General features: G+C 61.6%; 1 protein-coding gene across 1 annotated transcript; it reads left to right on the top strand.

Moving 5' to 3' along the window:
* Positions 1-145: 145 nt before the first annotated feature.
* NKPD1 (NTPase KAP family P-loop domain containing 1) lies at positions 146-10572 on the top strand. Its single transcript, XM_054672952.2, has 5 exons — positions 146-271; positions 714-875; positions 1834-2271; positions 5022-5153; positions 7174-10572. The coding sequence occupies exons 1-5, from the start codon at positions 262-264 to the stop codon at positions 9015-9017; spliced, it is 2586 nt and encodes an 861-aa protein (XP_054528927.1). The 5' UTR covers positions 146-261; the 3' UTR covers positions 9018-10572.
* Positions 10573-10887: the final 315 nt, after the last annotated feature.

Below are 10887 nucleotides of genomic sequence, written 5' to 3'. Positions count from 1 at the left end.
CACCGTCAGGTACGAGTGGGACTGGGACGGGGGGTTGGGGAGTGGTGGGCAGGCTACCAACCCTCAGCACCCCAGTTTCCTCTGCCCCTCAGCCTTTCCCTATCCCTGTCCCCCACACAGCATCCTTCCCTGTCCTGCTTTCGGCTCTTCACATTGGAAACGCGGTACACCCATCTTGCCTGAGTTTGCTGAGCCTCTCCCCAAATTGGACCACCGCGATTTCATTGCTCCCTCACAATTCCCCCTCCACCGTATCATTCAATGCCCACAGGTACCCAGCTCTGATTTTCACTCACCCTGCTTCTCATCTGCTCTCCAGCTCACCTCACTAGCTCCATGTCCTTCCAAAGCGTGCCAGCCTCCCACAGCGCCCACACCTTAATGACCCCTTGGTCACTCAGCCACCACACCGGACCCCCTATTTCCCCAGCCCATGTCTGCTCAGCACTCCCCAATGTCCTAGCCTCTTGGAAACTCCCAGGAGCTTCCCAACACCCAGCCTCAAATTAACCCCTAGCCACCCCCAGCGGTTCTCCGTTCCCTCCTCTGGCCATCCCTCCTTATCCTGCCCCTCACTGTACCCTGAAGGCCACCTCTACCCCCTTCTCCCAAGTGACCTAGGAACCCAGCATCTGGGACTTGGCCTTTCCCCTGTCCAAGCTGTCGGGCAGGGCAGGGACCCTGACCTCAGCTCTCTGCTGTTCGTGCCCCAGAGGCTACGCCAAGCCTGTGTGCTCCCTCCTGCCTCAGGAGCAGGCCCCCAGCACCCAGCTGCCCGGCTGCCATGCACAAACATTACAAAGTCCACTTCGCCAAGGATGCCCAGAGCCCCAACGGGCACTACTTCTGGGACCCAGAGTTGGGGCACCGAAAAGGTACGGGTTCAGTTTGGGGGCGGGTGATGGCCGACAGAGGCCTGTGAGGAAGCCAGAGTGAATGGAGGAACAGAAGGGGAGCTGTCATCCCCAGGAGAGAAAAGCCACTTGCACTCCACCCAGAGGCATCTGTGTAGCAGCAGGGCCGGGACCCAGGACCGGGACCACAGGGCCTGCGGGCCCAAAGATAGGAGCCTGGGCTGGAGTTGGAAGCAGGGGTCGCCTGGCCTGCCCTTCCCCGTCTCCAAACCCTGAGGCCTGTGTGGATGGCCCCCAGCCTGGAGGGGAGCAGTGTGCTGGGAGTGAGGGGTAGGAGAGGGAGCCCCCCCACTGAACATGTCTGGATGAGGCTGGGCCCAGTTTCTGGTGGTGACCACAGGTGATCTTGTTCAGGGTGGGGAGGGGGCAGCGCCCTCCCACTGGGGCTGATTCAGCTTCCTCAGGGCTAGGGCGAGGGCTGGAGCTTCCCAGGTCACCACCCTTCCTGCCACCCTGGCCCGAGCTGGGGACAAGGTCCACCCCCCACCCAAATCCCTGGCCTACCCCTCTCCACGCCACCACCCATCACTCCGGCCTCCCTGGGCCAGCCAGGGCCAGCTCCCAATGGATCTTCTCAGTTTCCCTAACCCCTGCACTGGCGGCACCCCCCAGGGATCCAGGAATCTGCTGTGGCAGGCACCAGCCTCCATTGAAGCCCCAACCTCAGGCGTCCTCTCTCTGCCCCCAGCTGAAGTCCAAGCCTGCACCTTCCCTGCTCCCCCGCCATGGGACAGCACAGACCCTGGGTCCCTCCCCTGCCCATACCTCCCCCGCACATAATCTGACTTTTTGAGGGGTTTCTGGGGCTCCCAAGAATACTCTGGCCCCCAGGTTCTACCTGAAGACTTGGTCTGGCTTGTGCCGGTGCCCCCGGGGGTCGGGGACACAGGCCCAGTCACCCCCACTTCCTTCCTTCCAGGATGCTGTCATCAGTGGCGCCAGGACTCAGCGGCCCTCCGAGCCCATGGGCCCTGTCGACCTTCCCCCCAGTCACACTGGCAGCTGGCCTACCACAGCCACCAAGTGGGTGGCAGTGGCTGGCGCCGGGGCCTCCTGCCCTCCGTCCTGCAGCAGCAGCGGCAGCCCCAGTCCCAGCCCTCACCTCCCAGCCCCCTGCGGCAGCGGCTCTGCCCCATTCACGAAGCCCAGAAGGGGCTGCCTGCAACCTCCACTGTCCCCAAGGAACCTGCCAGCGCCCCTCAGGCGCCCACCTTACCCACCACGGCACCGGCCATGGCCAGGAGTGGCCCAGCTCTACCCTCCGCGGCTGGCGTCCTCCTGAAGCCCAGCGAGCCCACTGATGCCCGGCCCCTGCCCGCCCCAGCGGCCTGTGGCTCCTTCACTGCCTACAGCTCCGGTGCTCACCCTGGCCTTCTTGGGGGCCCTGTCCCCACTCCTGCCGCCTCACTTCCCACCTGCTCTCCTTGCTCCCTGCCTAGCATCTTGCACCTGCCCTCTTCATCCACACCCTGTTCCCTATCTAGGAGGGGTGCGTCCCTGGCCATGGGGCTCAGGCTGGCTGCCTCAGCTTTGCCTGTTGGGGTCCAAGGCTTCCAGGCCAGGCCTGCCCCGTGCCTCCATCCTGCGCCAGGCAGTGAAGGCCTCCCTCTCCTTCCCCCTTTCCCTCTGCTGACACCCTGGCTCTGCTCTGGTCTCTTCTCAGCTCCCTCCTCTGGCTCAGCAGGCTACAGGGTACATGGGGCAGGGATGGTGAGCCCTGGGTTGTTGGCCGGCTCTGGCGTTGGGGAAGACAGAGCTAGGGAGTAGCCTGGGGAATGGAGAGCAAAGGTCAGCAATGGGAGGACCCACTTGCTTGCTCTCTCCCTCCCTCATTCACTCCACGACTAGGTATCCAGCACCCTGAGCGTGCCAGACCCTGTTCTAGGGGCACAGTGGGGAGTGGGATCAACAGACATCTCTTGTCTTCATGGGGCTCACATTGCATTGCAGCTGGGGGCAGGTACAGGAAACATGGAAATTTAAAAGTGGCTGGGAGGCCAGGTGCAGTGGCTCATGCCTGTAATCCCAGCACTTTGGGAGGCTGAAGCTGGTGGATCACCTGAGGTCAGGGGTTTGAGACCAGCCTGGCCAATATGGTACAACCCTATCTCTACTAAAAGTACAAACATTAGCCAGGCGTGGTGGCTGGCGCGTGTAATCCCAGTTACTCAGGAGGCTGAGGCACGAGAATCACTTGAAACCGGGAGGTAGAGGTTGCAATGAGCCGAGATGACACCACTGCACTCCAGCCTGGGTGACAGAGCAAGACTCTGTCTCAAAAAAAAAAAAAAAAAAAAAAAAAAAGTATGGCTGGGTGCACTGGCTCATGCCTGTAATCCCAGTAGTTTGGAAGGCTGAGGCAGGAGGATCGCTTGAGGCCAGGAGTTCCAGACCAGCCTGGGCAGCATAGTTATGCCCTGTATCTACAAAAGATAAAATAAAAAATTAGCCCAGCATGGTGATGCACGCCTGTGGTCCCAGCCACATGGGAGGCTGAAGAAGGAGGATCCCTTGAGCCCCAGAGTTCGGGGCTGCAGTGACTTATAGTTGTGCCACTGCACTCCAGCCTGGGTGACAGAGCAAGACCTTGCCTCGAAAAGTATGCCACTCGGTAACAACCACACTAGGTAAAAATAAAGCAGGGACAGGAGATGGGGGATGTCAGGGTTTGCAGATTTAAATCGGGTTGTCAGACTGGGCCTCATTAAGGCAGCGTTTGAGCAGAGGCCCTGGGGAGGCATGTTCCCGGGCCAGCAAGGAGCCAGTACTTCGGCTTTTGCCCAAAGGAGGCAGGAGCCGAGGATGGATGTGAGCTGACAGGATCTCCAGGAGAATGGGCTATGGGAGGAGGACGGAAGCAGGTGGCCGAGGGAGCAGGAGATTGCAAAAATCCAGGCGAGAGGTGCTGGCAGCCTGGCCGGGGTGGCGGCAGCAGAGGTGGAGACGGCTGGGTTTCCAGGTCTGGATTGAAAGTAGAGCAACAGGGACTTTAGGTCGGGCACAGCCCTGTCACCGGAGCCTCAGGGCTACGATGTCTATTTCACACACAGGGAAGTAGAGGGTGGATGAGGTGGGGCCACCCAGTGATCTGGCAGAGCTGGAATTAGACCCGCCTGCCCACACCTCAGTAGACCTACTCCTGAGTCTGCTTCCTGGCCTCCTGGCTCTGCCGCCAGGCGTGGCCCATTTCCTACAGCCCACCAGGCCTCTCTGAAAGTGGCTGTATTACCCCCACTGTGCACCACAAGGCTGGCCCCATGTGTCCCCCCAAGACTGAACCCTACCTTTTTGATACCCCATTTCCAGGTCCAAGAAGCAACCCTCACTGGGGGACAGGGTGCCCTCTGCAGAGTGGATGCTGTAGTGCCAGTGCCTGGTCCCCAGGGCCCTAAATGGCCACTGGAGACCATGACATTGACCAAGGGCCCGGTGCTGGCCAGACCCTTTGGCATTCCTGCTCCCTGGTGTCTCTGCTGCCCCACTCTTCAGAGGGAACTGAGCCTCTCAGAGGTGGCTCTCCCTGGGGTCTGCAGACAAAGGCGGTGGGGCTGGGACTGGAGCTCCAGTCTGGTCATCTCTCTCCCAAACCTGGGCTCAGGTGGGATTAGTGACTTGCCAGCATGATGGACAGGAAGGTGGGAGGAGCCTGCGGTCCAGGGCCTCTCCGTGCTCTGGCCGGGCCAGCAGAGCAGGCAGGAGTGGCCTGGAGTCCTGCTGATGGTGGAAAGTGGTGTCTTGGCATCTGAGGGCCTCGTATCCCAAATAAAGGCCTTTGGGATTTTCCCGGGGGAATCACGGGCTAGTGACCAAGCAAGCCTGGTGACCTAGGGCCAGGAAAGCTGACTTCCCGCAGCCTCAGCCTCTGGTGTGTGGCTGGGGGGATTCCAGCCTCCCAGCCTCAGCCTGGTGGGACCCAAAGGGGCACAGCTCGCCCTGGAGGTGAGGGCCACTGATGGCCACAGAAACCTCCACTGCAGGGTTTGACCTGAGTCCCCTTTGCACAGGGTGCCAGGGAGGGGCTGATAGCGGGGGCCATGGAGGGCAGATGGGAGGAGGGTGGTGCCTGGCCAGTGGCCCTGACTCAGTGTCCCCACTCCCAACCACCAGACATCCTGACAGAGGATGACGTCTACTGCAGCTGCCTGGCCAAGACACTCTGCCACGTGCCGGTCCCTGTGACCGTGGGTTTCTATGCCCCTTTCGGCTGCCGCCTGCACATGATGCTGGACAAGATCACGGGTGAGGAGCTGTGTGTGTTTGTTGCGGGGAGGATGAGAAACAGGGCCTCTGGTCCCCGCCCAGCTCCAGGCTTCCCCCAGATCCCCCCACCCCTGTGGCCAGCCTGCCCCAGCCCAGGCCCTCCCCAAGCCCACGCCTCTACCCCGGGCTCTGCTTCTCTGGCCTCCTGGCTGCCCCCAAGTTTTACCCTTCCCTGCTTCTGCCACCAAATCCATTCCAAGGACTCTTTCTGAAGGACAGATCTGACCCTGTCCCTTCTGTGCTTGGTGCCTTCCATGCTCCCCAGCACCTGAGGCAGAAAACCCAGGCTCTTTATTGAGGCTGCAGGCTCCTGCCAAGCCCCTACTGGCCTCTGTGCCACCCAGACCCACCTCTTAAGGCTTGGTGGTCACAAAGTACCTGATACATAGATGCCAGCTGAAGACATGAACTGGAACCCGCCAGGTTCCCCAGCAGCTTTTTTTTTTTTTTTTTTTTTGAGACGGAATCTTGCTCTGTCTCCAGGCTGGAGTGCAATGGTGCGATCTTGGCTCACTGCAACCTCTGCCTCCCGGCTTCAAGTGACTCTCCTGCCTCAGCCTCCCAAGTAGCTGGGATTACAGGTGCTCGCCACCAAGCCCAGCTAATTTTTTGTATTTTTAGTAGACGGGGTTTTACCATGTTGGCCAGATGGTCTCGATCTCTTGACCTCATGTGATCCGCCTCAGCCTCCCAAAGTGCTGGGATTACACATGAGCCACTGCACCTGGCCTTTTTTTTTTTTTTTTTAAATGGAGTCTCACTCTGTCGCCCAGGCTGTACTGCAGTGGCGCAGTCTCAACTCAATGCAGCCTCCACCTCCCGGGTTCAAGTGATTCTCCTGCCTCAGCCTCCCAAGTAGCTGGGACTACAGGTGCCCACCACCAAGCCCGGCTAATTTTTGTATTTTTAGTAGCGATGGGGTTTCACCGTGTTGGCCAGGCTGGTCTTGAACTCCTGACCTCATGTGATCCGCCCACCTCGGCCTCCCAAAAAGTGCTGAGATTACAGGCGTGACTCACCGCGACTGGCCTCCCCAGCAGCTTTGATCTGGATCAAGCCCTGCTGGAGCTCAGACCTCAGCCCCACGTGGGGCCAGAGGGGCTGGGACTGACGTTCCTCCTCCGTGTGCCCAGCCCTGGTGCAGGCCCAACAGCCTTTCCTTCCTGTACTGACTGTCTATTGAGCACTCACTGTCCTGTCCTGTGTTGTCACAGGGTCCCGGGAGGAGAAAAGATGAGGATATAAAGAACAGAGAATCCCTACTCCTCCTGCTGGGTGCTGTAGACACTCCTGCTCATTCACTCTGTGACCTCAGATTTCTCATGATCTATTGTTCAGGCATTCCCTAAGCACCTTCTGGTGCCCAGGGGACACGTTGACCAAGACAAGCAGGACCCTGCCCTTCCGGCGCACAGTCCAGCAGGGGAGAGAGACTTGTCCTCAGACAGTGATGACCCAGAGTAGGAATGGCTGAGGGCCCCCGACCCAGCCTGGCGATCAGGGAGGGCTTCCTGCAGGAGGAGCAGTAAGTCAACAAGATAAGACCAAGGCTGTATCCTGCTGCCTAGCATAGCTCCTCCTCGGCATTTCATTCATTCATCCCTTACACCGACCACTTGTCCCCTGCCCCACTCTCAGAACCTTCCCGGTGCCCTCCACACCCTCGCTCCGCCTCCAGCCTCTTGCCCATCCCTGGCTCTTCCTCGTATCTCTTTTTGCCTCCTCCCATCTCTCCTCTGCCGGCTCTACCTCTGCCCATCCCGACCCCACAGCCTGGCCTTCAGACCGCTTCCGGTCCAAGCCCTGCTCCAGGCCTCTCCACGCCCCCGCTTCTGCACCGGCTTCCAGCTCTTTAAGGAGCGGCCGCGGCTCGCTTCCAGCCCCTCGCCTCTGTTGGGCGCCCCTCGCCTCTCCAGGAGCGCTCCGCCCTGCCCGTACTAGGCCCCGCCCGCCCCGGCGGGTCTACGGCTCACGCGGCTCCCGGGCTCCCTTCCCGCAGCGCTGATGCAGCAGGAGGCCGCGCAGCGCGAGAGCGAGGAGCTGCAGCACGTGCAGTGGCGGCCGCGTGCGGTGAGCGGCTGGGGCGTCCCGCAGCTACTGTGGTACCTGGTGTTCCTGCAGCCCATCATCACCGAGGTGCACCTGCGGCGCAGGAACGTGCAGTTCCTTTTCATCCGCTTTAGCGCCTGGCAGTACGCGGGCACCGACAAGCTGTGGGCCGGCCTGGTGACCACGTTGTGCGAGGGCATCCGCCACCACTATGGCGCACTGCCCTTCAGCGTGTACTCGGTGCTGGGCAACAAGCCGGCCACCAGGCAGGACTGCTGCCAGAGCGAGTGGCATTGTCGGCGCCGCGTGTGCCTGGGGCTGCTGGCGCTGCTGGCGGCGCTGGGCCTGGGTGTGGGGCTGCTCTACTTGTCGCTGGGCGGCCACGCGCTGGGCCACGGCAGCCCGAGCGGCAGCCTGCTCAAGGTGTTTGGCGGCGCGGCCACCACACTATCGGGCTCGGGGCTGCTCATGGCCGTGTACTCAGTGGGCAAGCACCTGTTCGTAAGCCAGCGCAAGAAGATCGAGCGGCTGGTGTCGCGTGAAAAGTTCGGCAGCCAGCTGGGCTTCATGTGCGAGGTGAAGAAGGAGGTGGAGCTGCTCACCGACTTCCTGTGCTTCCTGGAGATCTACCAGCGGCGCAGGCTGCGCGTGGTGCTGGAGGTCACCGGGCTGGACACGTGCTACCCGGAGCGCGTGGTGGGCGTGCTCAACGCCATCAACACGCTGCTGTCCGACAGCCACGCGCCCTTCATCTTCATCCTGGTCGTGGACCCCAGCATCCTGGCCGCGTGCCTAGAGAGCGCGGGCAACATGAAGGGCACGGCCGACAACGGCTACCTCTTCCTCAACCGCACTGTCACGCTGCCCTTCTCTGTGCCCATTATGGGCCGCCGCACCAAGCTGCAGTTCCTGCACGATGCGGTGCAGAGCCGCGACGACCTGTTGTACCGCGAGATGACGCGCAAGCCGTGGCTGCCGGGGGACGCCGGGGGCGAGAGCGCGCAGCTGCTGGCGGTGCAGGCGCAGGCGGGGACGGAGCGCGGGCAGGGCCGCATCGACGCCGAGGCGGCGCGGCGAATCCAGGAGGCGCTCTTCTGCCTTCACGACGAGCGCGACTGCCTCTACGAGTACGTGCCCGACAACGTGGTGTCCATGCGGCGCATCGTCAACACCGTGCCCATCACCGTGCGCCTGCTGCAGCTGCAGCAGCAGCAGCAGCAGGGGGACTTTGGGGGCCCCACGCCGCGCCAGGCGGTGGCGTGGGTGGTGCTCGCCAACCAGTGGCCGTGCCGCCTGAGCTGGGCGCTGCAGTGCCTGGAGGACCGGCAGCAGACCGGGGGCGCGCCCGAGGGCCGCGCGCGCCTCTGGGACGTTTTCCGCGACAACAGCCGCGAGCTGCACACCATGACCAAGGCGTTGCAGAACGTGCTCGACCTGGACGGCGACCCCGAGCTCTTCGAGCGCTTCCTGGGCGCCGACTTCCCCTTCACCGTGGCCGAGGCGCAGAGCCTGCTGCGCTGCACGGTCAACCTGGACCACTCCATCCGCCGGCGCATGGGTCTCATCCGAGCCGTCAGCGCGCTCAAGCCGCCCAGCCCGCCCAAGTCCCCTACCCGCGATACCCCCCACGCTGCCCACCGGGCCAACAGCGCCTCCAGGGCGCCCCTGTCGGGCCGTGCCTCAGGGCAAGCCGGCGAAGGCCACCACGCTGGGGACTTGGCCCACAGGGGCAAGCTATGGCCGGTGGCCTGTGCGCTCTTCCGTCCAGGGCAATCCAGCCCAGGTGGGCCTTAAATGGAGGACTTGGCGGGCAGCAGGAGGCAAGGGTTCCTCCATCTGCCCAGATGGGAGAATAGGGGGCTGGACTGGGGCCGCAACCCAGGGTCCGAATGAGCCCTGTGAGGCCCACACCCCCAGGTGAACCTGAGCCAGAGCCGTGGACATAGCTTCCAAGGAGTGCGGCCACGAGCCGGTGCCAGCATGAGAGCAGGCACAGAAGGACCAGTGAGGAAGTCAGGGTATACATGCAATAAATGGAGGTGTTGAGAGCCCGGAGTTGCTCTCCGCATCCTGATCTGACCAGGGACCAGGCCTGCCCCATCTTGCCACAGGGCCTGCCCCATCCTGCTAAGCCCACTTACTCCTCTGCACCATGCTGGCCTCCTCATCTGGCATCTCTGTGGCAGGAGAGGCTGCGGGGGTGGTGGGTGAGGCTGCAGAGATGACAGGTGGATGGGCCGGGTTGACTCAGGCAACATGGAGCGCCCAGGCCTCAGGGAATCCCAGTCCTTGTCCCCATGCCCTAGCTTGCCCCTCTGTGAGTAGGGCAGGGGCTGGCATTTCTGAGGATGACCTCGGTGACCTCAGCAAGCTGCTCCACCCCTAGGGTGGCTCCATTCTCAACGTAATGGGTCAATTAGACCTCGCTGGCACCTCAGCCAGCTGGAGTGGGTGGCACTAACCTCCCCCAGACAAATAACTGTCCACAGGGTACCTGCCTTACGAGTCACTCCAGGGCCACTGGTTAGTCACTGACACTGAAGCCACTGCATCAGCCCCCTGATGAGGACAGGGAAGTTGGGCAGAGATGGGGACATACAGGGCCCAAGCCACAGCCATCCAGGAGGGGTTACACTAGGGCTCCCCACCTTCCCTCTGGGCAGAGCCCTGGGCTGGGGGTGGGTGTCACTCCTCTGGGCAGTTCCTGATTCCTCACTGGTCAAATGTTCAGCCACACGCTCAGGCCCTGGGGTGCCTGGCCCAGTTCCAAGTGTGTGCCGGCAGGGGCCACAAGGGCCAACACTGAACATACCCTGGGATGAGGCTGAGGGTGTGGCTTCTGAGCCAGGGCCCTGAGGCTGGTGGAGGGGACAGCCCCCGAGGAACCTGAGAGCTCTGCAAAGGCACCCACCCTCAGGCCATGGGACTGGGTCACTGACCTCACAGTTCTTTAGTTCCAAGGCTGGGCATAGCATCCAGGTCTGGCTGCAGCACCGGAGTTCTCTGGCCACAGCAATTGTCACAGGTGCATGCAGGTCAGTGGGAGCCCTCCAGGATCTTCCCTGGGGCTGGGCAAGCAGAGGTGCTGTTTCCCATTCCTGGACTAAGCTGGTAGGATACGCCTGGATCTCCTGGGAGCTGTTTCCCAGCAGTCAGGGAGAGCTGGCCTCAGAGGGAGAAGGATGGGGCCTCGTGACACCGTTAAGTCTGTTTCTGTAGATGTGTGGTTGGGGTCAATATATCCCTGTAGCCTCCCTTAAGCCAGTTTCAGTTGGGTTTGTTTCTTACCACCTGGAATCCAAGCTGAAAATAAATTTTCACTCCTGTTACCAGGAGTGGGGTGCTGTGAGAGATGCTAACGTGTAGACTTGGCTGGAGGTGGGGGCAGGACTGAAGCCCCCCATGCCTCAGTAAGAAGCTGCATCAGCCTGGCCAACATGGTGAAGCCCTGTCTCTAATAAAAATACAAAAAGATTAGCTGGGCATGGTGGTGCATGCCTGTAATCCCAGCTACTCAGGAGGCTGAGGTGGGAGGATCACTTGAACCCGGGAGGTGGTGGCTGGAGTGAGCCAAGATGGTGCCACTGCACTCCAGCCTGGGTGACAGAGCAAGACTCCGACTGATTAAAAAAAAAGCCGCAGCCTCTGTTACGTGGTACAAGCT

Source organism: Pan troglodytes, chromosome 20, assembly GCF_028858775.2.
Source record: "Pan troglodytes isolate AG18354 chromosome 20, NHGRI_mPanTro3-v2.0_pri, whole genome shotgun sequence".
NCBI lineage: Eukaryota > Metazoa > Chordata > Mammalia > Primates > Hominidae > Pan > Pan troglodytes.
This window is presented reverse-complemented; position numbering and strand designations above follow the sequence as displayed.

What these genes read in the sequence shown, in the direction of transcription:
- NKPD1 (XM_054672952.2), top strand. An exon ending in AGAGTTGGGGCACCGAAAAG is followed by an intron (nt 876 to 1,833) that starts GTACGGGTTCAG and finishes CCTTCCTTCCAG; the next exon opens with GATGCTGTCATCAGTGGCGC. An exon ending in CTTCACTGCCTACAGCTCCG is followed by an intron (nt 2,272 to 5,021) that starts GTGCTCACCCTG and finishes CCCAACCACCAG; the next exon opens with ACATCCTGACAGAGGATGAC.